The following is a 26,187-nucleotide window of genomic DNA, read 5'->3' as shown; positions in this document are numbered from 1 at the left end:
CCCGTCTCTCAGTCTCCCCCCCCCCGTCTCCCCCCCCCTCCCCATCTCTCAGTCTCTGTTCCCCCGTCTCTCAGTCTCTGTTCCCCTGTCTCTCAGTCTCTGTTCCCCCCTGTCTCTCAGTCTCTGTACCCCCCGTCTCTCAGTCTCTGTTCCCCCCCCGTCTCTCTATCTCTGCTCCCCCCCGTCTCTCAGTCTCTGTCCCCCGTCTCTCAGTCTCTGCTCCAACCCGTCTCTCAGTCTCTGTTCCCCCGTCTCTCAGTCTCTGTTCCCCCGTCTCTCAGTCTCTGTTCCCCTGTCTCTCAGTCTCTGTTCCCCTGTCTCTCAGTCTCTGCCCCCCCGTCTCTCAGTCTCTGTCCCCCGTCTCTCAGTCTCTGTCCCCCCGTCTCTCAGTCTCTGTCCCCCCGTCTCTCAGTCTCTGTTCCCCCCGTCTCTCAGTCTCTGTTCCCCCCCGTCTCTCAGCCTCTGCCTCCCCCCCCCCGTCTCTCAGTCTCTGTTCTCCCCCGTCTCTCAGTCTCTGTCTCCCCCCCCCCTCCCCCCCGTCTCTCAGTCTCTGTTCCCCCCCCCCGTCTCTCAGTCTCTGTTCCCCCCTCCCGTCTCTCAGGCTCTGTTCCCCTCCCCGTCTCTCAGTCTCTGTTTCCCCCCCGTCTCTCAGTCTCTGTTCCCCCCCGTCTCTCAGTCTCTGTTCCCCCCCGTCTCTCTGTCTCTGTTCCCCCCGTCTCTCAGTCTCTGTTCCCCCCCGTCTCTCAGTCTCTGTTCCCCCCCGTCTCTCAGTCTCTGTTCCCCCCCCGTCTCTCAGTCTCTGTTCCCCCCCGTCTCTCACTCTCTGTTCCCCCCCGTCTCTCAGTCTCTGTCCCCCCCCGTCTCTCAGTCTCTGTCCCCCCCCGTCTCTCAGTCTTTGTCCCCCCCCGTCTCTCAGTCTCTGTCCCCCCCCGTCTCTCAGTCTCTGTTCCCCCGTCTCTCAGTCTCTGTTCCCCCGTCTCTCAGTCTCTGTTCCCCCCCCGTCTCTCTGTCTCTGTTCCCCCCCCGTCTCTCAGTCTCTGTCCCCCCCCCCCGTGTCTCAGTCTCTGTCCCCCCCCCCGTCTCTCAGTCTCTGTTCCCCCCGTCTCTCAGTCTCTGTTCCCCCCCCCCGTCTCTCAGTCTCTGTTCCCCCCCCGTCTCTCAGTCTCTGTTCCCCCCCGTCTCTCAGTCTCTGTTCCCCCCCGTCTCTCAGTCTTTATTCCCCCCCGTCTCTCAGTCTCTGTCTCCCCCCCCCCCCCGTCTCTCAGTCTCTGTTCCCCCCGTCTCTCAGTCTCTGTTCCTCCCCGTCTCTCAGTCTCTGTTCCCCCCCGTCTCTCAGTCTCTGTCCCCCCCCCCGTCTCTCAGTCTCTGTCCCCCCCCCCGTCTCTCTGTCTCTGTTCCCCCAACCGTCTCTCAGTCTCTGTTTTTCCCCCGTCTCTCAGTCTCTGTTCCCCCAGTCTCTCAGTCTCTGTCCCCCCCCCCCCCCCCGTCTCTCAGTCTCTGTCCCCCCCCCCCCCCCGTCTCTCAGTCTCTGTTCCCCCCCCCCCCGTCTCTCAGTCTCTGATCCCCCCCCCCCCCGTCTCTCAGTCTCTGTTCCCCCCCCCCCGTCTCTCAGTCTCTGTTCCCCCCGTCTCTCAGTCTCTGTTCCCCCGTCTCTCAATCTCTGTTCCCCCGTCTCTCAGTCTCTGTCCCCCCGTCTCTCAGTCTCTGTTCCCCCCCGTCTCTCAGTCTCTGTTCCCCCCCCGTCTCTCAGTCTCTGTTCCCCCCCGTCTCTCAGTCTCTGTTCCCCCCCGTCTCTCAGTCTCTGTACCCCCCGTCTCTCAGTCTCTGCTCCCCCCCGTCTCTCTATCTCTGCTCCCCCCCGTCTCTCAGTCTCTGTCCCCCGTCTCTCAGTCTCTGCTCCAACCCGTCTCTCAGTCTCTGTTCCCCCGTCTCTCAGTCTCTGTTCCCCCGTCTCTCAGTCTCTGTTCCCCCGTCTCTCAGTCTCTGCCCCCCCGTCTCTCAGTCTCTGTCCCCCGTCTCTCAGTCTCTGTCCCCCCGTCTCTCAGTCTCTGTTCCCCCCGTCTCTCAGTCTCAGTTCCCCCCCGTCTCTCAGCCTCTGCCTCCCCCCCCCGTCTCTCAGTCTCTGTTCTCCCCCGTCTCTCAGTCTCTGTCTCCCCCCCCCCCCCCCCCCCCGTCTCTCAGTCTCTGTTCCCCCCCCCCGTCTCTCAGTCTCTGTTCCCCCCCCCCCGTCTCTCAGGCTCTGTTCCCCCCCCCCGTCTCTCAGTCTCTGTTTCCCCCCCGTCTCTCAGTCTCTGTTCCCCCCCGTCTCTCAGTCTCTGTTCCCCCCCGTCTCTCAGTCTCTGTTCCCCCCCGTCTCTCAGTCTCTGTTCCCCCCCGTCTCTCAGTCTCTGTTCCCCCCCGTCTCTCAGTCTCTGTTCCCCCCCGTCTCTCAGTCTCTGTTCCCCCCCGTCTCTCAGTCTCTGTTCCCCCCCGTCTCTCAGTCTCTGTTCCCCCCCGTCTCTCAGTCTCTGTTCCCCCCCGTCTCTCAGTCTCTGTCTCCCCCCCCCCCCCGTCTCTCAGTCTCTGTTCCCCCCCGTCTCTCAGTCTCTGTTCCCCCCCGTCTCTCAGTCTCTGTTCCCCCCGTCTCTCAGTCTCTGTTCCCCCCCGTCTCTCAGTCTCTGTTCCCCCCCGTCTCTCAGTCTCTGTTCCCCCCCGTCTCTCAGTCTCTGTTCCCCCCCGTCTCTCAGTCTCTGTTCCCCCCCGTCTCTCAGTCTCTGTTCCCCCCCGTCTCTCAGTCTCTGTTCCCCCCCGTCTCTCAGTCGCTGTTCCCCCCCGTCTCTCAGTCTCTGTTCCCCCCCCGTCTCTCAGTCTCTGTTCCCCCCCGTCTCTCAGTCTCTGTCCCCCCCCCCGTCTCTCAGTCTTTGTCCCCCCCCCCCGTCTCTCAGTCTCTGTCCCCCCCCCCCGTCTCTCAGTCTCTGTTCCCCCACCCGTCTCTCAGTCTCCGTTTTTCCCCCGTCTCTCAGTCTCTGTTCCCCCCCGTCTCTCAGTCTCTGTTCCCCCCCGTCTCTCACTCTCTGTTCCCCCCCGTCTCTCAGTCTCTGTCCCCCCCCGTCTCTCAGTCTCTGTCCCCCCCCGTCTCTCAGTCTCTGTCCCCCCCCCGTCTCTCAGTCTCTGTCCCCCCCCGTCTCTCAGTCTCTGTCCCCCCCCGTCTCTCAGTCTCTGTTCTCCCCCGTCTCTCAGTCTCTGTCTCCCCCCCCCCCCCCCCCCCCCCCGTCTCTCAGTCTCTGTTCCCCCCCCCCCGTCTCTCAGTCTCTGTTCCCCCCCCCCCCGTCTCTCAGGCTCTGTTCCCCCCCCCCGTCTCTCAGTCTCTGTTTCCCCCCCGTCTCTCAGTCTCTGTTCCCCCCCCGTCTCTCAGTCTCTGTTCCCCCCCGTCTCTCAGTCTCTGTTCCCCCCCGTCTCTCAGTCTCTGTTCCCCCCCGTCTCTCAGTCTCTATTCCCCCCCGTCTCTCAGTCTCTGTCTCCCCCCCCCCCCGTCTCTCAGTCTCTGTTCCCCCCCGTCTCTCAGTCTCTGTTCCCCCCCGTCTCTCAGTCTCTGTTCCCCCCCGTCTCTCAGTCTCTGTTCCCCCCCGTCTCTCAGTCTCTGTTCCCCCCCGTCTCTCAGTCTCTGTTCCCCCCCGTCTCTCAGTCTCTGTTCCCCCCCGTCTCTCAGTCTCTGTTCCCCCCCGTCTCTCAGTCGCTGTTCCCCCCCGTCTCTCAGTCTCTGTTCCCCCCCCGTCTCTCAGTCTCTGTTCCCCCCCGTCTCTCAGTCTCTGTCCCCCCCCCCGTCTCTCAGTCTCTGTCCCCCCCCCCGTCTCTCAGTCTCTGTCCCCCCCCCCGTCTCTCAGTCTCTGTTCCCCCACCCGTCTCTCAGTCTCCGTTTTTCCCCCGTCTCTCAGTCTCTGTTCCCCCCCGTCTCTCACTCTCTGTTCCCCCCCGTCTCTCAGTCTCTGTCCCCCCCCGTCTCTCAGTCTCTGTCCCCCCCCGTCTCTCAGTCTCTGTCCCCCCCCGTCTCTCAGTCTCTGTCCCCCCCCGTCTCTCAGTCTCTGTCCCCCCCCGTCTCTCAGTCTCTGTCCCCCCCCGTCTCTCAGTCTCTGTTCCCCCGTCTCTCAGTCTCTGTTCCCCCGTCTCTCAGTCTCTGTTCCCCCGTCTCTCAGTCTCTGTTCCCCCGTCTCTCTGTCTCTGTTCCCCCCCCGTCTCTCAGTCTCTGTCCCCCCCCCCCGTGTCTCAGTCTCTGTCCCCCCCCCCCCCGTCTCTCAGTCTCTGTTCCCCCCGTCTCTCAGTCTCTGTTCCCCCCCCCCGTCTCTCAGTCTCTGTTCCCCCCCCGTCTCTCAGTCTCTGTTCCCCCCCGTCTCTCAGTCTCTGTTCCCCCCCGTCTCTCAGTCTTTATTCCCCCCCGTCTCTCAGTCTCTGTCTCCCCCCCCCCCCCCCGTCTCTCAGTCTCTGTTCCCCCCGTCTCTCAGTCTCTGTTCCTCCCCGTCTCTCAGTCTCTGTTCCCCCCCGTCTCTCAGTCTCTGTTCCCCCCCGTCTCTCAGTCTCTGTTCCCCCCCCGTCTCTCAGTCTCTGTTCCCCCCGTCTCTCAGTCTCTGTCCCCCCCCCCGTCTCTCAGTCTCTGTCCCGCCCCCCGTCTCTCAGTCTCTGTCCCCCCCCCCCGTCTCTCAGTCTCTGTCCCCCCCCCGTCTCTCAGTCTCTGTTCCCCCACCCGTCTCTCAGTCTCCGTTTTTCCCCCGTCTCTCAGTCTCTGTTCCCCCCCGTCTCTCACTCTCTGTTCCCCCCCGTCTCTCAGTCTCTGTCCCCCCCCGTCTCTCAGTCTCTGTCCCCCCCCGTCTCTCAGTCTCTGTCCCCCCCCCGTCTCTCAGTCTCTGTCCCCCCCCGTCTCTCAGTCTCTGTCCCCCCCCGTCTCTCAGTCTCTGTTCCCCCGTCTCTCAGTCTCTGTTCCCCCGTCTCTCTGTCTCTGTTCCCCCCCCGTCTCTCAGTCTCTGTCCCCCCCCCCCCGTGTCTCAGTCTCTGTCCCCCCCCCCCGTCTCTCAGTCTCTGTTCCCCCCGTCTCTCAGTCTCTGTTCCCCCCCCCGTCTCTCAGTCTCTGTTCCCCCCCCGTCTCTCAGTCTCTGTCCCCCCCCGTCTCTCAGTCTCTGTTCCCCCCCGTCTCTCAGTCTTTATTCCCCCCCGTCTCTCAGTCTCTGTCTCCCCCCCCCCCCCCCCCCCGTCTCTCAGTCTCTGTTCCCCCCGTCTCTCAGTCTCTGTTCCTCCCCGTCTCTCAGTCTCTGTTCCCCCCCGTCTCTCAGTCTCTGTTCCCCCCCGTCTCTCAGTCTCTGTTCCCCCCCGTCTCTCAGTCTCTGTTCCCCCCCGTCTCTCAGTCTCTGTCCCCCCCCCCGTCTCTCAGTCTCTGTCCCCCCCCCCCGTCTCTCTGTCTCTGTTCCCCCAACCGTCTCTCAGTCTCTGTTTTTCCCCCGTCTCTCAGTCTCTGTTCCCCCAGTCTCTCAGTCTCTGTCCCCCCCCCTCCCCCCGTCTCTCAGTCTCTGTCCCCCCCCCCCCGTCTCTCAGTCTCTGTTCCCCCCCCCCCAGTCTCTCAGTCTCTGATCCCCCCCCCCCCGTCTCTCAGTCTCTGTTCCCCCCCCCCGTCTCTCAGTCTCTGTTCCCCCCGTCTCTCAGTCTCTGTTCCCCCGTCTCTCAGTCTCTGTTCCCCCCGTCTCTCAGTCTCTGTTCCCCCGTCTCTCAGTCTCTGTCCCCCCGTCTCTCAGTCTCTGTTCCCCCCCCGTCTCTCAGTCTCTGTTCCCCCCCCGTCTCTCAGTCTCTGTTCCCCCCCGTCTCTCAGTCTCTGTTCCCCCCCGTCTCTCAGTCTCTGTCCCCCCCCGTCTCTCAGTCTTTGTTCCCCCGTCTCTCAGTCTCTGTTCCCCCCCCGTCTCTCAGTCTCTGTTCCCCCGTCTCTCAGTCTCTGTTCCCCCGTCTCTCAGTCTCTGTTCCCCCGTCTCTCAGTCTCTGTTCCCCCGTGTCTCAGTCTCTGTTCCCCCGTCTCTCAGTCTCTGTACCCCGTCTCTCAGTCTCTGACCCCCCCGTCTCTCAGTCTCTGTTCCCCCGTCTCTCAGTCTCTGTTCCCCCGTCTCTCAATTTCTGTTCCCCCGTCTCTCAGTTTCTGTTCCCCCGTCGCTCAGTCTCTGTTCCCCCGTCGCTCAGTCTCTGTTCCCCCCCGTCGCTCAGTCTCTGTTCCCCCCCGTCGCTCAGTCTCTGTTCCCCCCCGTCGCTCAGTCTCTGTTCCCCCCCGTCGCTCAGTCTCTGTTCCCCCCCGTCGCTCAGTCTCTGTTCCCCCCCGTCGCTCAGTCTCTGTTCCCCCCCGTCGCTCAGTCTCTGTTCCCCCCCGTCGCTCAGTCTCTGTTCCCCCCCGTCTCTCAGTCTCTGTTCCCCGTCTCTCAGTCTCTGTTCCCCCGTCTCTCAGTCTCTGTTCCCCCCCGTCTCTCAGTCTCTGTCCCCCCCCCCGTCTCTCAGTCTCTGTCCCCCCCCCCCGTCTCTCTGTCTCTGTTCCCCCAACCGTCTCTCAGTCTCTGTTTTTCCCCCGTCTCTCAGTCTCTGTTCCCCCAGTCTCTCAGTCTCTGTCCCCCCCCCCTCCCCCCGTCTCTCAGTCTCTGTCCCCCCCCCCCCGTCTCTCAGTCTCTGTTCCCCCCCCCCCAGTCTCTCAGTCTCTGATCCCCCCCCCCCGTCTCTCAGTCTCTGTTCCCCCCCCCCCGTCTCTCAGTCTCTGTTCCCCCCGTCTCTCAGTCTCTGTTCCCCCGTCTCTCAGTCTCTGTTCCCCCCGTCTCTCAGTCTCTGTTCCCCCGTCTCTCAGTCTCTGTCCCCCCGTCTCTCAGTCTCTGTTCCCCCCCCGTCTCTCAGTCTCTGTTCCCCCCCCGTCTCTCAGTCTCTGTTCCCCCCCGTCTCTCAGTCTCTGTTCCCCCCCGTCTCTCAGTCTCTGTCCCCCCCCGTCTCTCAGTCTTTGTTCCCCCGTCTCTCAGTCTCTGTTCCCCCCCCGTCTCTCAGTCTCTGTTCCCCCGTCTCTCAGTCTCTGTTCCCCCGTCTCTCAGTCTCTGTTCCCCCGTCTCTCAGTCTCTGTTCCCCCGTGTCTCAGTCTCTGTTCCCCCGTCTCTCAGTCTCTGTACCCCGTCTCTCAGTCTCTGACCCCCCCGTCTCTCAGTCTCTGTTCCCCCGTCTCTCAGTCTCTGTTCCCCCGTCTCTCAATTTCTGTTCCCCCGTCTCTCAGTTTCTGTTCCCCCGTCGCTCAGTCTCTGTTCCCCCGTCGCTCAGTCTCTGTTCCCCCCCGTCGCTCAGTCTCTGTTCCCCCCCGTCGCTCAGTCTCTGTTCCCCCCCGTCGCTCAGTCTCTGTTCCCCCCCGTCGCTCAGTCTCTGTTCCCCCCCGTCGCTCAGTCTCTGTTCCCCCCCGTCGCTCAGTCTCTGTTCCCCCCCGTCGCTCAGTCTCTGTTCCCCCCCGTCGCTCAGTCTCTGTTCCCCCCCGTCGCTCAGTCTCTGTTCCCCCCCGTCGCTCAGTCTCTGTTCCCCCCCGTCTCTCAGTCTCTGTTCCCCGTCTCTCAGTCTCTGTTCCCCCGTCTCTCAGTCTCTGTTCCCCCCCGTCTCTCGGTCTCTGTTCCCCGTCTCTCAGTCTCTGTTCCCCCGTCTCTCAGTCTCTATTCCCCCGTCTCTCAGTCTCTGTTCCCCCGTCTCTCAGTCTCTTTTCTCCGTCCGTCTCTCAGTCTGTTCCCCCGTCTCTCAGTCTCTGTTCCCCCGTCTCTCAGTCTCTTTTCTCCGTCCGTCTCTCAGTCTCTGTCCCCCCGTCTCTCAGTCTCTTTTGTCCGTTCGTCTCTCAGTCTCTGTTCCCCCGTCTCTCAGTCTCTGTCCCCCCGTCTCTCAGTCTCTGTCCCCCCGTCTCTCAGTCTCTGTCCCCCCGTCTCTCAGTCTCTGTCCCCCCGTCTCTCAGTCTCTGTCCCCCCGTCTCTCAGTCTCTGTCCCCCCGTCTCTCAGTCTCTGTCCCCCCGTCTCTCAGTCTCTGTACCCCCGTCTCTCAGTCTCTGTTCCCCCGTCTCTCAGTCTCTGTTCCCCCGTCTCTCAGTCTCTTTTCTCCGTCCGTCCCTCAGTCTCTGTTCCCCCGTCTCTCAGTCTCTGTTCCCCCCCGTCTCTCAGTCTCTGTTCCCCCGTCTCTCAGTCTCTGTTCCCCCGTCTCTCAGTCTCTGTTCCCCCGTCTCTCAGTCTCTGTTCCCCCGTCTCTCAGTCTCTGTTCCCCCGTCTCTCAGTCTCTGTTCCCCCGTCTCTCAGTCTCTGTTCCCCCGTCTCTCAGTCTCTGTTCCCCCATCTCTCAATCTCTGTTACCCCGTCTCTCAGTCTCTGTTCCCCCGTCTCTCAGTCTCTGTTCCCCCGTCTCTCAGTCTCTGTACCCCGTCTCTCAGTCTCTGTCCCCCGTCTCTCAGTCTCTGTCCCCCCGTCTCTCAGTCTCTGTTCCCCCCGTCTCTCAGTCTCTGTTCCCCCCCGTCTCTCAGCCTCTGCCTCCCCCCCCCGTCTCTCAGTCTCTGTCTCCCCCCCCCCCCCCCCCGTCTCTCAGTCTCTGTTCCCCCCCCCCGTCTCTCAGTCTCTGTTCCCCCCCCCCCGTCTCTCAGGCTCTGTTCCCCCCCCCCGTCTCTCAGTCTCTGTTTCCCCCCCGTCTCTCAGTCTCTGTTCCCCCCCGTCTCTCAGTCTCTGTTCCCCCCCGTCTCTCAGTCTCTGTTCCCCCCCGTCTCTCAGTCTCTGTTCCCCCCCGTCTCTCAGTCTCTGTTCCCCCCCGTCTCTCAGTCTCTGTTCCCCCCCGTCTCTCAGTCTCTGTTCCCCCCCGTCTCTCAGTCTCTGTTCCCCCCCGTCTCTCAGTCTCTGTTCCCCCCCGTCTCTCAGTCTCTGTTCCCCCCCGTCTCTCAGTCTCTGTTCCCCCCCGTCTCTCAGTCTCTGTTCCCCCCCGTCTCTCAGTCTCTGTTCCCCCCCGTCTCTCAGTCTCTGTTCCCCCCCGTCTCTCAGTCTCTGTCTCCCCCCCCCCCCCGTCTCTCAGTCTCTGTTCCCCCCCGTCTCTCAGTCTCTGTTCCCCCCCGTCTCTCAGTCTCTGTTCCCCCCCGTCTCTCAGTCTCTGATCCCCCCCGTCTCTCAGTCTCTGTTCCCCCCCGTCTCTCAGTCTCTGTTCCCCCCCGTCTCTCAGTCTCTGTTCCCCCCCGTCTCTCAGTCTCTGTTCCCCCCCGTCTCTCAGTCTCTGTTCCCCCCCGTCTCTCAGTCGCTGTTCCCCCCCGTCTCTCAGTCTCTGTTCCCCCCCCCGTCTCTCAGTCTCTGTTCCCCCCCGTCTCTCAGTCTCTGTCCCCCCCCCCGTCTCTCAGTCTCTGTCCCCCCCCCCCGTCTCTCAGTCTCTGTCCCCCCCCCGTCTCTCAGTCTCTGTTCCCCCACCCGTCTCTCAGTCTCCGTTTTTCCCCCGTCTCTCAGTCTCTGTTCCCCCCCGTCTCTCACTCTCTGTTCCCCCCCGTCTCTCAGTCTCTGTCCCCCCCCGTCTCTCAGTCTCTGTCCCCCCCCGTCTCTCAGTCTCTGTCCCCCCCCGTCTCTCAGTCTCTGTCCCCCCCCGTCTCTCAGTCTCTGTCCCCCCCCGTCTCTCAGTCTCTGTTCTCCCCCGTCTCTCAGTCTCTGTCTCCCCCCCCCCCCCCCCCGTCTCTCAGTCTCTGTTCCCCCCCCCCGTCTCTCAGTCTCTGTTCCCCCCCCCCCCCGTCTCTCAGGCTCTGTTCCCCCCCCCCGTCTCTCAGTCTCTGTTTCCCCCCCGTCTCTCAGTCTCTGTTCCCCCCCGTCTCTCAGTCTCTGTTCCCCCCCGTCTCTCAGTCTCTGTTCCCCCCCGTCTCTCAGTCTCTGTTCCCCCCCGTCTCTCAGTCTCTGTTCCCCCCCGTCTCTCAGTCTCTGTTCCCCCCCGTCTCTCAGTCTCTGTTCCCCCCCGTCTCTCAGTCTCTGTTCCCCCCCGTCTCTCAGTCTCTGTTCCCCCCCGTCTCTCAGTCTCTATTCCCCCCCGTCTCTCAGTCTCTGTCTCCCCCCCCCCCCGTCTCTCAGTCTCTGTTCCCCCCCGTCTCTCCATCTCTGTTCCCCCCCGTCTCTCAGTCTCTGTTCCCCCCCGTCTCTCAGTCTCTGTTCCCCCCCGTCTCTCAGTCTCTGTTCCCCCCCGTCTCTCAGTCTCTGTTCCCCCCCGTCTCTCAGTCTCTGTTCCCCCCCGTCTCTCAGTCTCTGTTCCCCCCCGTCTCTCAGTCTCTGTTCCCCCCCGTCTCAGTCTCTGTTCCCCCCCGTCTCTCAGTCGCTGTTCCCCCCCGTCTCTGAGTCTCTGTTCCCCCCCCGTCTCTCAGTCTCTGTTCCCCCCCGTCTCTCAGTCTCTGTCCCCCCCCCCGTCTCTCAGTCTCTGTCCCCCCCCCCGTCTCTCAGTCTCTGTCCCCCCCCCCGTCTCTCAGTCTCTGTTCCCCCACCCGTCTCTCAGTCTCCGTTTTTCCCCCGTCTCTCAGTCTCTGTTCCCCCCCGTCTCTCACTCTCTGTTCCCCCCCGTCTCTCAGTCTCTGTCCCCCCCCGTCTCTCAGTCTCTGTCCCCCCCCGTCTCTCAGTCTCTGTCCCCCCCCGTCTCTCAGTCTCTGTCCCCCCCCGTCTCTCAGTCTCTGTCCCCCCCCGTCTCTCAGTCTCTGTTCCCCCGTCTCTCAGTCTCTGTTCCCCCGTCTCTCAGTCTCTGTTCCCCCGTCTCTCTGTCTCTGTTCCCCCCCCGTCTCTCAGTCTCTGTCCCCCCCCCCCCGTGTCTCAGTCTCTGTCCCCCCCCCCCCGTCTCTCAGTCTCTGTTCCCCCCGTCTCTCAGTCTCTGTTCCCCCCCCCCGTCTCTCAGTCTCTGTTCCCCCCCCGTCTCTCAGTCTCTGTTCCCCCCCGTCTCTCAGTCTCTGTTCCCCCCCGTCTCTCAGTCTTTATTCCCCCCCGTCTCTCAGTCTCTGTCTCCCCCCCCCCCCCCCCGTCTCTCAGTCTCTGTTCCCCCCGTCTCTCAGTCTCTGTTCCTCCCCGTCTCTCAGTCTCTGTTCCCCCCCGTCTCTCAGTCTCTGTTCCCCCCCATCTCTCAGTCTCTGTTCCCCCCCCGTCTCTCAGTCTCTGTTCCCCCCCGTCTCTCAGTCTCTGTCCCCCCCCCCGTCTCTCAGTCTCTGTCCCGCCCCCCGTCTCTCAGTCTCTGTCCCCCCCCCCGTCTCTCAGTCTCTGTCCCCCCCCCCGTCTCTCAGTCTCTGTTCCCCCACCCGTCTCTCAGTCTCCGTTTTTCCCCCGTCTCTCAGTCTCTGTTCCCCCCCGTCTCTCAGTCTCTGTTCCCCCCCGTCTCTCAGTCTCTGTTCCCCCCCGTCTCTCAGTCTCTGTCTCCCCCCCCCCCCGTCTCTCAGTCTCTGTTCCCCCCGTCTCTCACTCTCTGTTCCCCCTCGTCTCTCAGTCTCTGTCCCCCCCCCGTCTCTCAGTCTCTGTCCCCCCCCCGTCTCTCAGTCTCTGTCCCCCCCCGTCTCTCAGTCTCTGTCCCCCCCCGTCTCTCAGTCTCTGTCCCCCCCCGTCTCTCAGTCTCTGTTCCCCCGTCTCTCAGTCTCTGTTCCCCCGTCTCTCAGTCTCTGTTCCCCCGTCTCTCTGTCTCTGTTCCCCCCCCGTCTCTCAGTCTCTGTCCCCCCCCCCCCGTGTCTCAGTCTCTGTCCCCCCCCCCCCGTCTCTCAGTCTCTGTTCCCCCCGTCTCTCAGTCTCTGTTCCCCCCCCCGTCTCTCAGTCTCTGTTCCCCCCCCGTCTCTCAGTCTCTGTTCCCCCCCGTCTCTCAGTCTCTGTTCCCCCCCGTCTCTCAGTCTTTATTCCCCCCCGTCTCTCAGTCTCTGTCTCTCCCCCCCCCCCCCCCGTCTCTCAGTCTCTGTTCCCCCCGTCTCTCAGTCTCTGTTCCTCCCCGTCTCTCAGTCTCTGTTCCCCCCCGTCTCTCAGTCTCTGTTCCCCCCCGTCTCTCAGTCTCTGTTCCCCCCCGTCTCTCAGTCTCTGTTCCCCCCCGTCTCTCAGTCTCTGTCCCCCCCCCCGTCTCTCAGTCTCTGTCCCCCCCCCCCGTCTCTCTGTCTCTGTTCCCCCAACCGTCTCTCAGTCTCTGTTTTTCCCCCGTCTCTCAGTCTCTGTTCCCCCAGTCTCTCAGTCTCTGTCCCCCCCCCCTCCCCCCGTCTCTCAGTCTCTGTCCCCCCCCCCCCCCGTCTCTCAGTCTCTGTTCCCCCCCCCCCCGTCTCTCAGTCTCTGATCCCCCCCCCCCCGTCTCTCAGTCTCTGTTCCCCCCCCCCGTCTCTCAGTCTCTGTTCCCCCCGTCTCTCAGTCTCTGTTCCCCCGTCTCTCAGTCTCTGTTCCCCCCGTCTCTCAGTCTCTGTTCCCCCAACCGTCTCTCAGTCTCTGTCCCCCCGTCTCTCAGTCTCTGTTCCCCCCCCGTCTCTCAGTCTCTGTTCCCCCCCCGTCTCTCAGTCTTTGTTCCCCCGTCTCTCAGTCTTTGTTCCCCCGTCTCTCAGTCTCTGTTCCCCCCCGTCTCTCAGTCTCTGTCCCCCCCCGTCTCTCAGTCTTTGTTCCCCCGTCTCTCAGTCTCTGTTCCCCCCCCGTCTCTCAGTCTCTGTTCCCCCGTCTCTCAGTCTCTGTTCCCCCGTCTCTCAGTCTCTGTTCCCCCGTGTCTCAGTCTCTGTTCCCCCGTCTCTCAGTCTCTGTACCCCGTCTCTCAGTCTCTGACCCCCCCGTCTCTCAGTCTCTGTTCCCCCGTCTCTCAGTCTCTGTTCCCCCGTCTCTCAATTTCTGTTCCCCCGTCTCTCAGTTTCTGTTCCCCCGTCGCTCAGTCTCTGTTCCCCCGTCGCTCAGTCTCTGTTCCCCCCCGTCGCTCAGTCTCTGTTCCCCCCCGTCGCTCAGTCTCTGTTCCCCCCCATCGCTCAGTCTCTGTTCCCCCCCGTCGCTCAGTCTCTGTTCCCCCCCGTCGCTCAGTCTCTGTTCCCCCCCGTCGCTCAGTCTCTGTTCCCCCCCGTCTCTCAGTCTCTGTTCCCCGTCTCTCAGTCTCTGTTCCCCCGTCTCTCAGTCTCTGTTCCCCCCCGTCTCTCGGTCTCTGTTCCCCGTCTCTCAGTCTCTGTTCCCCCGTCTCTCAGTCTCTATTCCCCCGTCTCTCAGTCTCTGTTCCCCCGTCTCTCAGTCTCTTTTCTCCGTCCGTCTCTCAGTCTGTTCCCCCGTCTCTCAGTCTCTGTTCCCCCGTCTCTCAGTCTCTTTTCTCCGTCCGTCTCTCAGTCTCTGTCCCCCCGTCTCTCAGTCTCTTTTCTCCGTTCGTCTCTCAGTCTCTGTCCCCCCGTCTCTCAGTCTCTGTCCCCCCGTCTCTCAGTCTCTGTCCCCCCGTCTCTCAGTCTCTGTCCCCCCGTCTCTCAGTCTCTGTCCCCCCGTCTCTCAGTCTCTGTACCCCCGTCTCTCAGTCTCTGTTCCCCCGTCTCTCAGTCTCTGTTCCCCCGTCTCTCAGTCTCTTTTCTCCGTCCGTCCCTCAGTCTCTGTTCCCCCGTCTCTCAGTCTCTGTTCCCCCCTGTCTCTCAGTCTCTGTTCCCCCGTCTCTCAGTCTCTGTTCCCCCGTCTCTCAGTCTCTGTTCCCCCGTCTCTCAGTCTCTGTTCCCCCGTCTCTCAGTCTCTGTTCCCCCGTCTCTCAGTCTCTGTTCCCCCATCTCTCAGTCTCTGTTACCCCGTCTCTCAGTCTCTGTTCCCCCGTCTCTCAGTCTCTGTTCCCCCGTCTCTCAGTCTCTGTACCCCGTCTCTCAGTCTCTGTTCCCCCGTCTCTCAGTCTCTGTTCCCCCGTCTCTCAGTCTCTGTCCCCCCCCGTCTCTCAATCTCTGTTCCCCCGTCTCTCAGTCTCTGTCCCCCCCCGTCTCTCAGTCTCTGTTCCCCCGTCTCTCAGTCTCTGTCCCCCCGTCTCTCAGTCTCTGTCCCCCGTCTCTCAGTCTCTGTTCCCCCCCGTCTCTCAGTCTCTGTTCCCCGTCTCTCAGTCTCTGTTCCCCCCCGTCTCTCAGTCTCTGTCCCCCCCGTCTCTCAGTCTCTGTCCCCCGTCTCTCAGTCTCTGTCCCCCCGTCTCTCAGTCTCTGTCCCCCGTCTCTCATTCTCTTTCCCCACCTCGTCTCTCAGTCTCTGTTCCCCCCCGTCTCTCAGTCTCAGTCCCCCCCTCGTCTCTCAGTCTCTGTTCCCCCCCGTCTCTCAGTCTCAGTCCCCCCCCGTCTCTCAGTCTCTGTCCCCCGTCTCTCAGTCTCTGTCCCCCCGTCTCTCAGTCTCTGTCCCCCCGTCTCTCAGTCTCTGTCCCCCCGTCTCTCAGTCTCTTTTCCCCCGTCTCTCAGTCTCTGTTCCCCCCCCGTCTCTCAGTCTCTGTTCCCCCGTCTCTCAGTCTCTGTTCCCCCGTCTCTCAGTCTCTGTTCCCCCGTCTCTCAGTCTCTGTTCCCCCGTGTCTCAGTCTCTGTTCCCCCGTCTCTCAGTCTCTGTACCCCGTCTCTCAGTCTCTGACCCCCCCGTCTCTCAGTCTCTGTTCCCCCGTCTCTCAGTCTCTGTTCCCCCGTCTCTCAATTTCTGTTCCCCCGTCTCTCAGTTTCTGTTCCCCCGTCGCTCAGTCTCTGTTCCCCCCGTCGCTCAGTCTCTGTTCCCCCCCGTCGCTCAGTCTCTGTTCCCCCCCGTCGCTCAGTCTCTGTTCCCCCCCGTCGCTCAGTCTCTGTTCCCCCCCGTCGCTCAGTCTCTGTTCCCCCCCGTCGCTCAGTCTCTGTTCCCCCCCGTCGCTCAGTCTCTGTTCCCCCCCGTCTCTCAGTCTCTGTTCCCCGTCTCTCAGTCTCTGTTCCCCCGTCTCTCAGTCTCTGTTCCCCCCCGTCTCTCGGTCTCTGTTCCCCGTCTCTCAGTCTCTGTTCCCCCGTCTCTCAGTCTCTATTCCCCCGTCTCTCAGTCTCTGTTCCCCCGTCTCTCAGTCTCTTTTCTCCGTCCGTCTCTCAGTCTGTTCCCCCGTCTCTCAGTCTCTGTTCCCCCGTCTCTCAGTCTCTTTTCTCCGTCCGTCTCTCAGTCTCTGTCCCCCCGTCTCTCAGTCTCTTTTCTCCGTTCGTCTCTCAGTCTCTGTTCCCCCGTCTCTCAGTCTCTGTCCCCCCGTCTCTCAGTCTCTGTCCCCCCGTCTCTCAGTCTCTGTCCCCCCGTCTCTCAGTCTCTGTCCCCCCGTCTCTCAGTCTCTTACCCCCGTCTCTCAGTCTCTGTTCCCCCGTCTCTCAGTCTCTTTTCTCCCTCCGTCCCTCAGTCTCTGTTCCCCCGTCTCTCAGTCTCTGTTCCCCCCGTCTCTCAGTCTCTGTTCCCCCGTCTCTCAGTCTCTGTTCCCCCGTCTCTCAGTCTCTGTTCCCCCGTCTCTCAGTCTCTGTTCCCCCGTCTCTCAGTCTCTGTTCCCCCGTCTCTCAGTCTCTGTTCCCCCATCTCTCAGTCTCTGTTACCCCGTCTCTCAGTCTCTGTTCCCCCGTCTCTCAGTCTCTGTTCCCCCGTCTCTCAGTCTCTGTTCCCCCGTCTCTCAGTCTCTGTACCCCGTCTCTCAGTCTCTGTTCCCCCGTCTCTCAGTCTCTGTTCCCCCGTCTCTCAGTCTCTGTCCCCCCCCCGTGTCTCAATCTCTGTTCCCCCGTCTCTCAGTCTCTGTCCCCCCCCGTCTCTCAGTCTCTGTTCCCCCGTCTCTCAGTCTCTGTCCCCCCGTCTCTCAGTCTCTGTCCCCCGTCTCTCAGTCTCTGTTCCCCCCGTCTCTCAGTCTCTGTTCCCCGTCTCTCAGTCTCTGTTCCCCCCGTCTCTCAGTCTCTGTCCCCCCCGTCTCTCAGTCTCTGTCCCCCGTCTCTCAGTCTCTGTCCCCCCGTCTCTCAGTCTCTGTCCCCCGTCTCTCATTCTCTTTCCCCACCTCGTCTCTCAGTCTCTGTTCCCCCCCGTCTCTCAGTCTCAGTCCCCCCCTCGTCTCTCAGTCTCTGTTCCCCCCCGTCTCTCAGTCTCAGTCCCCCCCCGTCTCTCAGTCTCTGTCCCCCGTCTCTCAGTCTCTGTCCCCCCGTCTCTCAGTCTCTGTCCCCCGTCTCTCAGTCTCTGTCCCCCGTCTCTCAGTCTCTGTTCCCCCCGTCTCTAAGTCTCTGTCCCCCGTCTCTCAGTCTCTGTTCCCCCCGTCTCTCAGTCTCTGTTCCCCGTCTCTCAGTCTCTGTTCCCCCCCGACTCTCACTCTCTGTTCCCCCCCGTCTCTCACTCTCTGTTCCCCCGTCTCTCAGTCTCTGTTCCCCCGTCTCTCAGTCTCTGTTCCCCCGTCTCTCAGTCTCTGTTCCCCCGTCTCTCAGTCTCTGTTCCCCCGTCTCTCAGTCTCTGTTCCCCGTCTCTCAGTCTCTGTTCCCCCGTCTCTCAGTCTCTATTCCCCCGTCTCTCAGTCTCTGTTCCCCCGTCTCTCAGTCTCTTTTCTCCGTCCGTCTCTCAGTCTGTTCCCCCGTCTCTCAGTCTCTGTTCCCCCGTCTCTCAGTCTCTTTTCTCCGTCCGTCTCTCAATCTCTGTCCCCCCGTCTCTCAGTCTCTTTTCTCCGTTCGTCTCTCAGTCTCTGTTCCCCCGTCTCTCAGTCTCTGTTCCCCCGTCTCTCAGTCTCTGTCCCCCCGTCTCTCAGTCTCTGTCCCCCCGTCTCTCAGTCTCTGTCCCCCCGTCTCTCAGTCTCTGTTCCCCCCCGTCTCTCAGTCTCTGTCCCCCCGTCTCTCAGTCTCTGTTCCCCCGTCTCTCAGTCTCTGTACCCCCGTCTCTCAGTCTCTGTCCCCCTGTCTCTCAGCCTCTGTTCCCCCGTCTCTCAGTCTCTGTTCCCCCGTCTCTCAGTCTCTGTCCCCCCGTCTCTCAGTCTCTGTCCCCCGTCTCTCAGTCTCTGTTCCCCCCCGTCTCTCAGTCTCTGTTCCCCGTCTCTCAGTCTCTGTTCCCCCCCGTCTCTCAGTCTCTGTCCCCCCCGTCTCTCAGTCTCTGTCCCCCGTCTCTCAGTCTCTGTCCCCCCGTCTCTCAGTCTCTGTCCCCCGTCTCTCATTCTCTTTCCCCACCTCGTCTCTCAGTCTCTGTTCCCCCGTCTCTCAGTCTCAGTCCCCCCCTCGTCTCTCAGTCTCTGTTCCCCCCCGTCTCTCAGTCTCAGTCCCCCCCCGTCTCTCAGTCTCTGTCCCCCGTCTCTCAGTCTCTGTCCCCCCGTCTCTCAGTCTCTGTCCCCCGTCTCTCAGTCTCTGTCCCCCGTCTCTCAGTCTCTGTTCCCCCCGTCTCTAAGTCTCTGTCCCCCGTCTCTCAGTCTCTGTTCCCCCCGTCTCTCAGTCTCTGTTCCCCGTCTCTCAGTCTCTGTTCCCCCCCGACTCTCACTCTCTGTTCCCCCCCGTCTCTCACTCTCTGTTCCCCCGTCTCTCAGTCTCTGTTCCCCCGTCTCTCAGTCTCTGTTCCCCCGTCTCTCAGTCTCTGTTCCCCCGTCTCTCAGTCTCTGTTCCCCCGTCTCTCAGTCTCTGTTCCCCGTCTCTCAGTCTCTGTTCCCCCGTCTCTCAGTCTCTATTCCCCCGTCTCTCAGTCTCTGTTCCCCCGTCTCTCAGTCTCTTTTCTCCGTCCGTCTCTCAGTCTGTTCCCCCGTCTCTCAGTCTCTGTTCCCCCGTCTCTCAGTCTCTTTTCTCCGTCCGTCTCTCAATCTCTGTCCCCCCGTCTCTCAGTCTCTTTTCTCCGTTCGTCTCTCAGTCTCTGTTCCCCCGTCTCTCAGTCTCTGTTCCCCCGTCTCTCAGTCTCTGTCCCCCCGTCTCTCAGTCTCTGTCCCCCGTCTCTCAGTCTCTGTCCCCCCGTCTCTCAGTCTCTGTTCCCCCCCGTCTCTCAGTCTCTGTCCCCCCGTCTCTCAGTCTCTGTTCCCCCGTCTCTCAGTCTCTGTACCCCCGTCTCTCAGTCTCTGTACCCCCGTCTCTCAGTCTCTGTACCCCCGTCTCTCAGTCTCTGTACCCCCGTCTCTCAGTCTCTGTTCCCCCGTCTCAGTCTCTGTTCCCCCGTCTCTCAGTCTCTTTTCTCCGTCCGTCTCTCAGTCTCTGTTCCCCCGTCTCTCAGTCTCTGTTCCCCCCCGTCTCTCAGTCTCTGTTCCCCCGTCTCTCAGTCTCTGTTCCCCCGTCTCTCAGTCTCTGTTCCCCCGTCTCTCAGTCTCTGTTCCCCCGTCTCTCAGTCTCTGTTCCCCCGTCTCAGTCTCTGTTACCCCGTCTCTCAGTCTCTGTTCCCCCCCGTCTCTCAGTCTCTGTCCCCCTCCCGTCTCTCAGTCTCTGTCCCCCCGTCTCTCAGTCTCTGTCCCCCCGTCTCTCAGTCTCTGTCCCCCTGTCTCTCAGCCTCTGTTCCCCCGTCTCTCAGTCTCTTTCCCCACCCCGTCTCTCAGTCTCTGTTCCCCCCCGTCTCTCAGTCTCTGTTCCCCCCCGTCTCTCAGTCTCTGTTCCCCCGTCTCTCAGTCTCTGTTCCCCCGTCTCTCAGTCTCTGTTCCCCCGTCTCTCAGTCTCTGTTCCCCCGTCTCTCAGTCTCTGTTCCCCCCCGTCTCTCAGTCTCTGTTCCCCCGTCTCTCAGTCTCTGTTCCCCCGTCTCTCAGTCTCTGTTCCCCCGTCTCTCAGTCTCTGTTCCCCCGTCTCTCAGTCTCTGTTCCCCCCCGTCTCTCAGTCTCTGTTCCCCCGTCTCTCAGTCTCTGTTCCCCCGTCTCTCAGTCTCTGTTCCCCCGTCTCTCAGTCTCTGTTCCCCCGTCTCTCAGTCTCTGTACCCCGTCTCTCAGTCTCTGTTCCCCCGTCTCTCAGTCTCTGTTCCCCCGTCTCTCAGTCTCTGTCCCCCCCCGTCTCTCAATCTATGTTCCCCCGTCTCTCAGTCTCTGTCCCCCCCCGTCTCTCAGTCTCTGTTCCCCCGTCTCTCAGTCTCTGTCCCCCCGTCTCTCAGTCTCTGTCCCCCGTCTCTCAGTCTCTGTTCCCCGTCTCTCAGTCTCTGTTCCCCCCCGTCTCTCAGTCTCTGTTCCCCCCCGTCTCTCAGTCTCTGTCCCCCCGTCTCTCAGTCTCTGTCCCCCGTCTCTCATTCTCTTTCCCCACCTCGTCTCTCAGTCTCTGTTCCCCCCCGTCTCTCAGTCTCTGTCCCCCCCGTCTCTCAGTCTCTGTCCCCCGTCTCTCAGTCTCTGTCCCCCCGTCTCTCAGTCTCTGTCCCCCCCGTCTCTCAGTCTCTGTCCCCCGTCTCTCAGTCTCTGTCCCCCGTCTCTCAGTCTCTGTCCCCCCCGTCTCTCAGTCTCTGTTCCCCCCCGTCTCTCACTCTATGTTCCCCCCCGTCTCTCAGTCTCTGTTCCCCCGTCTCTCAGTCTCTGTTCCCCCGTCTCTCAGTCTCTGTTCCCCCGTCTCTCAGTCTCTGTTCCCCCGTCTCTCAGTCTCTGTTCCCCCGTCTCTCAGTCTCTGTTCCCCCGTCTCTCAGTCTCTGTTCCCCCGTCTCTCAGTCTCTGTTCCCCCGTCTCTCAGTCTCTGTCCCCCCCGTCTCTCAGTCTCTGTTCCCCCCGTCTCTCAGTCTCTGTTCCCCGTCTCTCAGTCTCTGTTCCCCCGTCTCTCAGTCTCTGTTCCCCCGTCTCTCAGTCTCTGTCCCCCCGTCTCTCAGTCTCTGTCCCCCCCCGTCTCTCAGTCTCTGTCCCCCACCGTCTCTCAGTCTCTGTCCCCCCGTCTCTCAGTCTCTGTCCCCCCGTCTCTTAGTCTCTTTTCCCCCGTCTCTCAGTCTCTAGTCCCCCGTCTCTCAGTCTCTCTTCCCCCGTCTCTCAGTCTCTCTTCCCCCGTCTCTCAGTCTCTGTTCCCCCGTCTCTCAGTCTCTGTTCCCCCGTCTCTCGGTCTCTGTTCCCCCGTCTCTCAATCTCTGTTCCCCCGTCTCTCAGTCTCTGTTCCCCCGTCTCTCAGTCTCTGTCCCCCCGTCTCTCAGTCTCTGTCCCCCCGTCTCTCAGTCTCTTTTCCCCCGTCTCTCAGTCTCTGTTCCCCCGTCTGTCAATATCTGTTCCCCCGTCTCTCAGTCTCTGTTCCCCCGTCTCTCAGTCTCTTTTCCCCCGTCTCTCAGTCTCTTTTCCCCCGTCTCTCAGTCTCTAGTCCCCCGTCTCTCAGTCTCTGTTCCCCCGTCTCTCACTCTCTGTTCCCCCGTCTCTCAGTCTCTGTTCCCCCGTCTCTCAGTCTCTGTTCCCCCCGTCTCTCAGTCTCTGTTCCCCCCGTCTCTCAGTCTCTGTTCCCCCCGTCTCTCAGTCTCTGTTCCCCCGTCTCTCAGTCTCTGTACCCCCATCTCTCAGTCTCTGTACCCCCGTCTCTCAGTCTCTGTTCCCCCCCGTCTCTCAGTCTCTGTCCCCCCCCGTCTCTCAGTCTCTGTCCCCCCCGCCGTCTCTCAGTCTCTCTTCCCCCGTCTCTCAGTCTCTGTTTGCCCGTCTCTCAGTCTCTGTTCCCCCGTCTCTCAGTCTCTGTTCCCCCCCGTCTCTCAGTCTCTGTCCCCCCCCGTCTCTCAGTCTCTGTCCCCCCCGCCGTCTCTCAGTCTCTCTTCCCCCGTCTCTCAGTCTCTGTTCCCCCGTCTCTCAGTCTCTGTTCCCCCGTCTCTCAGTCTCTGTTCCCCCCCGTCTCTCAGTCTCTGTCCCCCCCCGTCTCTCAGTCTCTGTCCCCCCCGCCGTCTCTCAGTCTCTCTTCCCCCGTCTCTCAGTCTCTGTTTGCCCGTCTCTCAGTCTCTGTCCCCCCCCGTCTCTCAGTCTCTGTTCCCCCGTCTCTCAGTCTCTGTTCCCCCGTCTCTCAGTCTCTGTTCCCCCGTCTCTCAGTCTCTGTCCCCCCCCGTCTCTCAGTCTCTGTCCCCCCCGCCGTCTCTCAGTCTCTGTTCCCCCCCGTCTCTCAGTCTCTGTCCCCCCGTCTCTCAGTCTCTGTCCCCCCGTCTCTCAGTCTCTGTCCCCCCGTCTCTCAGTCTCTCTTCCCCCGTCTCTCAGTCTCTCTTCCCCCGTCTCTCAGTCTCTGTTCCCCCGTCTCTCAGTCTCTGTTCCCCCGTCTCTCAGTCTCTTTTCCCCCGTCTCTCAGTCTCTAGTCCCCCGTCTCTCAGTCTCTGTTCCCCCGTCTCTCACTCTCTGTTCCCCCGTCTCTCACTCTCTGTTCCCCCGTCTCTCAGTCTCTGTTCCCCCGTCTCTCAGTCTCTGTCCCCACCGTCTCTCAGTCTCTGTTCCCCCCGTCTCTCAGTCTCTGTTCCCCCGTCTCTCAGTCTCTGTACCCCCATCTCTCAGTCTCTGTTCCCCCGTCTCTCAGTCTCTCTTCCCCCGTCTCTCAGTCTCTCTTCCCCCGTCTCTCAGTCTCTGTTCCCCCGTCTCTCAGTCTCTGTTCCCCCGTCTCTCAGTCTCTGTTCCCCCGTCTCTCAATCTCTGTTCCCCCGTCTCTCAGTCTCTGTTCCCCCGTCTCTCAGTCTCTGTTCCCCCGTCTCTCAGTCTCTGTTCCCCCGTCTCTCAGTCTCTGTCCCCCCGTCTCTCAGTCTCTGTTCCCCCGTCTCTCAGTCTCTGTTCCCCCGTCTCTCAGTCTCTGTCCCCCCCCCCGTCTCTCAGTCTCTGTTCCCCCGTCTCTCAGTCTCTGTCCCCCCCCCCGTCTCTCAGTCTCTGTCCCCCCCCCCGTCTCTCAGTCTCTGTTCCCCCGTCTCTCAGTCTCTGTCCCCCCCCCCGTCTCTCAGTCTCTGTTCCCCCGTCTCTCAGTCTCTGTCCCCCCCGCCATCTCTCAGTCTCTGTTCCCCCATCTCTCAGTCTCTGTTCCCCCGTCTCTCAGTCTCTGTTCCCCCGTCTCTCAGTCTCTGTCCCCCCCCCCCCGTCTCTCAGTCTCTGTTCCCCCCCCCCGTCTCTCAGTCTCTGTTCCCCCGTCTCTCAGTCTCTGTTCCCCCCCCTGTCTCTCAGTCTCTGTTCCCCCCCCGTCTCTCAGTCTCTGTTCCCCCCCCCCGTCTCTCAGTCTCTGTTTCCCCCCCCCGTCTCTCAGTCTCTGTTTCCCCCCCCCGTCTCTCAGTCTCTGTTTCCCCCCCCGTCTCTCAGTCTCTGTTCCCCCATCTCTCAGTCTCTGTTCCCCCGTCTCTCAGTCTCTGTTCCCCCGTCTCTCAGTCTCTGTTCCCCCGTCTCTCAGTCTCTGTTCCCCCGTCTCTCAGTCTCTGTTCCCCCGTCTCTCAGTCTCTGTTCCCCCGTCTCTCAGTCTCTGTTCCCCCGTCTCTCAGTCTCTGTTCCCCCGTCTCTCAGTCTCTGTTCCCCCGTCTCTCAGTCTCTGTTCCCCCGTCTCTCAGTCTCTGTTCCCCCGTCTCTCAGTCTCTGTTCCCCCGTCTCTCAGTCTCTGTTCCCCCGTCTCTCAGTCTCTGTTCCCCCCCTGTCTCTCAGTCTCTGTTCCCCCGTCTCTCAGTCCCTGTCCCCCCCCGTCTCTCAATCTCTGTTCCCCCCCCCGTCTCTCAGTCTATGTCCCCCCGTCTCTCAGTCTCTGTTTCCCCCCCCTTCAGTCTCTATCCCCTGCCTCAGTCTCTGTCCCCCCCCCCAATCTTCATTCTCCACCCCCCCACCCAGTCTCTGTTCCCCCCCCCCCCCATCCCCCGCCCAGTGTCTTTCCCCCCCACCCTGCTCCCATTGTCTGCTCCTCCCCCCACCCGATTCCCTGCCCCTCCTGGTCCCCGGTCTGCCCTTCCCCCCCCCCCCCCCCCCTCTCCCGGTCGCTCACTCCCATATCGGGCCTGCCCATCCCCCCGTGCGCTCCAGGCAGTGTGGTGTGGTGCCCCAAGCTGAGCAGCAGCTGGTAACCTCTTCTGTTCCAGGGTAATTAACGTGACCCCCGTACCGGGTGACGTGCTCCGCGAGAACACGGATGATGTCCTACAGGATGAGCATCTGAGTGACCAGGAGAATGCTCCCCCGATGTTACCCGGAAAACCAGCCGACAGCAGTGCAGTCCCACCCAACCTGGTCTTCGAAACCGAGGGCTGGGATGAGACGGACATTAACAGGAACAAACTGCGAATCAGTATCAGCAAGGTAACGGTTGGGGAGGGGGAGGGGAACAGGGACAGGGTGGTGGAGGAACTGGGGGTGGGGGGGTGCTTATGTCAGGGGTGGGGAGAGGTAGGTGACTGCCAGGGGAAAGACAGGTGTGGGAGATGGGTGTCATGTCTGTGGTGACGGGGGAAGTGGGTGTGGGGTGTTGTGTCTGCGGGGAAAGGGACATGCTGGGGAGTGGGGTGGTGACGTCTATGGGGACGGGGGAAGGGAACATGGTGGGGGGTGGTGATAGGTGACATGTCTGTAGGGACGGGGGAAGGGGACATGCTGGGGGTGGGGGTAGGGTGATGGGTGATGTGTCTGTGGGTACGGGGGAAGGGGACATGCTGGGTGTAGGGGTGGGGTGATGGGTGATGTGTCTGTGGGTACGGGGGAAGGGGACATGCTGGGACTGGGGGGTGGGGTGATGGGTGATGTGTCCGTGGGGACGGGGGAAGGGGACATACTGGGGCTGGGGGGTGGGGTGATGGGTGATGTGTCCATGGGGACGGGGGAAGGGGACATGCTGGGGCTGGGGGGTGGGGTGATGGGTGATGTGTCCGTGGGGACGGGGGAAGGGGACATGCTGGGGTTGGGGGTGGGGTGATGGGTGATGTGTCCGTGGGGACGGGGGAAGGGGACATGCTGGGGGTGGGGGTTGTCGGTGGGGGTGGGGGTGGGGGTGGCGTGATGTGTCCGTGGGGACGGGGGAAGGGGACATGCTGGGGGTGGGGGTTGTCGGTGGGGGTGGGGGTGGGGGTGGGGGTGGGGTGATGGGTGATGTGTCTGAGGGAAGGGACATGGTGGGGGTGGGGTGATGGATGATGTGTCCGTGGGGACTGGGGAAGGGGACATGCTGGGGGTGGGGGTTGTCGGTGGGGGTGGGGTGATGGGTGATGTGTCCGTGGGGACGGGGGAAGGGGACATGCTGGGGGTGGGGGTGGGTTGATGGGTGATGTGTCCGTGGGGACGGGGGAAGGGGACATGCTGGGGGACAGCAGACGGTGCAATGGTGCCCAGTTCTGGCCATCCTGCTGTCGGAAGGATGTTAGTAAATTGGAGGGAAATGGACCAGGAGCAGGCAAGTGGGACTCATTTAGTTTGGGAACATGGTCCGCATGGATTGGTTGAGGCGAAGGGTCTGTTTCCCTGACCCTAATAATCACAGAGTCGTTCAGGATGACTGCATAACTCTGGGGTTAGTGCGGTCAGGGAGGGGATGGCTGCTGGAGAGATGGGGATGGTATCGGGGGTGGCTGCTATAACAGAGAGCAGAGCAGGGGTGAGGAGGGGGTGCTGAGAGTCCAAACAAGGATATAAACCGAAAGATAGCAGCAGCAAAAACAGCTGGTGGGTGAGGGGATGTCAGTGAACATGCAAGAGATTCCACTGAGTGACTGTGTGAGGGAGCTGGATTAACATCAGCAGAGATACAGTCAGTAACACAGGGCCCTGGGAGGAAGAGGGGTTACTGAGTGACTGTGTGAGGGAGCTGGATTAACATCAGCAGAGATACAGTCAGTAACACAGGGCACTGGGAGGGAGAGGGGTTACTGAGTGACAGTGTGAGGGAGCTGGATAAACATCAGCAGTGATACAGTCAGTAACACAGGGCGCTGGGGGGGAGAGGGGTTACTGAGTGACAGTGTTAGGGAGCTGGATAAACATCAGCAGAGATACAGTCAGTAACACAGGGCGCTGGGAGGGACAGGGGTTACTGAGTGACTGTGTGAGGGAGCTGGATTAACATCAGCAGAGATACAGTCAGTGACACAGGGCACTGGGAGGGAGAGGGGTTACTGAGTGACAGTGTGAAGGAACTGGATTAACATCAGCAGTGATACAGTCAGTAACACAGGGCACTGGGAGGGAGAGGGGTTACTGAGTGACAGTGTTAGGGAGCTGGATTAACATCAGCAGAGATACAGTCAGTAACACGGGGTGCTGGGAGGGAGAGGGGTTACTGAGTGACAGTGTGAAGGAACTGGATTAACATCAGCAGAGATACAGTCAGTGACACAGGGCGCTGGGGGGGAGAGGGGTTACTGAGTGACAGTGTGAGGGAGTTGGATTAACATCAGTAGAGATACAGTCAGTAACATAGGGCACTGGGGGGGATAGGGGTTACTGAGTGTGAGGGAGCTGGATTAACGTCAGTAGAGATACAGTCAGTAACACAGGACACTGGGAGGGAGAGGGGTTGCTGAGTGACAGTGTGAGGGAGCTGGATTAACGTCAGTAGAGATACAGTCAGTAACACAGGACACTGGGAGGGACAGGGGTTGCTGAGTGACAGTGTGAGGGAGCTGGATTAACGTCAGTAGAGATACAGTCAGTAACACAGGGCACTGGGGAGGGGAGAGGGGTTACTGAATGAGAGTGTGAGGGAGCTGGATTAACGTCAGTAGAGATACAGTCAGTAACAGAGCGCACTGGGAGGCGGGGGGGGAATGGGGTTAGAGTGACAATGTGAGGCGCTGGGAACAGTAACACTGACTGATGTAGGTGCAGTCGGTGTGTCCCAGTAGGAGTAGTTGAATTAACTGTGCCATGTCTCTGTCGGTACAGACGCAGTGTATGTTGGATGAAGAGCTGAGCAGAGGGCCGTGTCCCAGCTCCCCAGGGCCTGAGCGGCAGCCATCACTGAGGTATCGGCGGGTCAACAGCCCAGAGTCAGACAGGCTTTCCACGGCTGACGCTCGCGGAGACGGCGTGGAGAAACGGTGAGCAGGTCTTGAAGAGTTTTCAGCGAGTGTGCAGCTTGGAGCAGTTTGTGGCCCAGCTCAGGGAAGTGTTGATAGAGAGCTGAGTGCTCGTGTTTCGGGAGGTGTGTGTGTATGTGTGGGTCTGGCTGTGGGAGCTGGGTACAAGGATTTGGAGGTAGTCTGCATGAAATGTCCTCTTGGTTAAAAAGTGAAATTAGTAGGTAGTCTGTGTATCCAACGCCACAGAGCTATCGTTGATTGTTGGAGAAGCCTTTTTGCTCCAGTATTGTCCTTTGGGAAATGAAATCTGCCTTCCTTCTGTGGTCTAGCCTCCTTGTGACTCCAAACCCACAGCAATGTGGGTAACTCCTAACTGCCCTCTTGAAATGCCCCCAGCCAGCCCTCAGATCAAGGACAGTTCTGGAGCTGTTGGTCAAACGTACATCCCAGATTAAA

General features: G+C 61.5%; 1 protein-coding gene across 1 annotated transcript in view; it reads left to right on the top strand.

Moving 5' to 3' along the window:
* The window catches only part of LOC122547319 (tau-tubulin kinase 1-like), a 226,303-nt gene extending 200,550 nt beyond the window's left edge, over positions 1-25,753 (top strand). The window contains exons 9-10 of the mRNA XM_087976604.1: positions 22,807-23,023; positions 25,595-25,753. Of these exons, the coding sequence (XP_087832730.1) occupies positions 22,807-23,023; positions 25,595-25,753 (376 nt within the window). The remainder of the gene's footprint in view (positions 1-22,806; positions 23,024-25,594) is intronic.
* Positions 25,754-26,187: the final 434 nt, after the last annotated feature.

Source organism: Chiloscyllium plagiosum, unplaced genomic scaffold (genome assembly GCF_037043375.1).
Source record: "Chiloscyllium plagiosum isolate Xiang-an unplaced genomic scaffold, Cpla_swu_hap1 HiC_scaffold_3, whole genome shotgun sequence".
In the NCBI taxonomy this organism is placed as follows: Eukaryota; Metazoa; Chordata; class Chondrichthyes; order Orectolobiformes; family Hemiscylliidae; genus Chiloscyllium; species Chiloscyllium plagiosum.
Note: the sequence above shows the minus strand (reverse complement) of the source record. Positions and strands in the feature narration are given on the sequence as shown.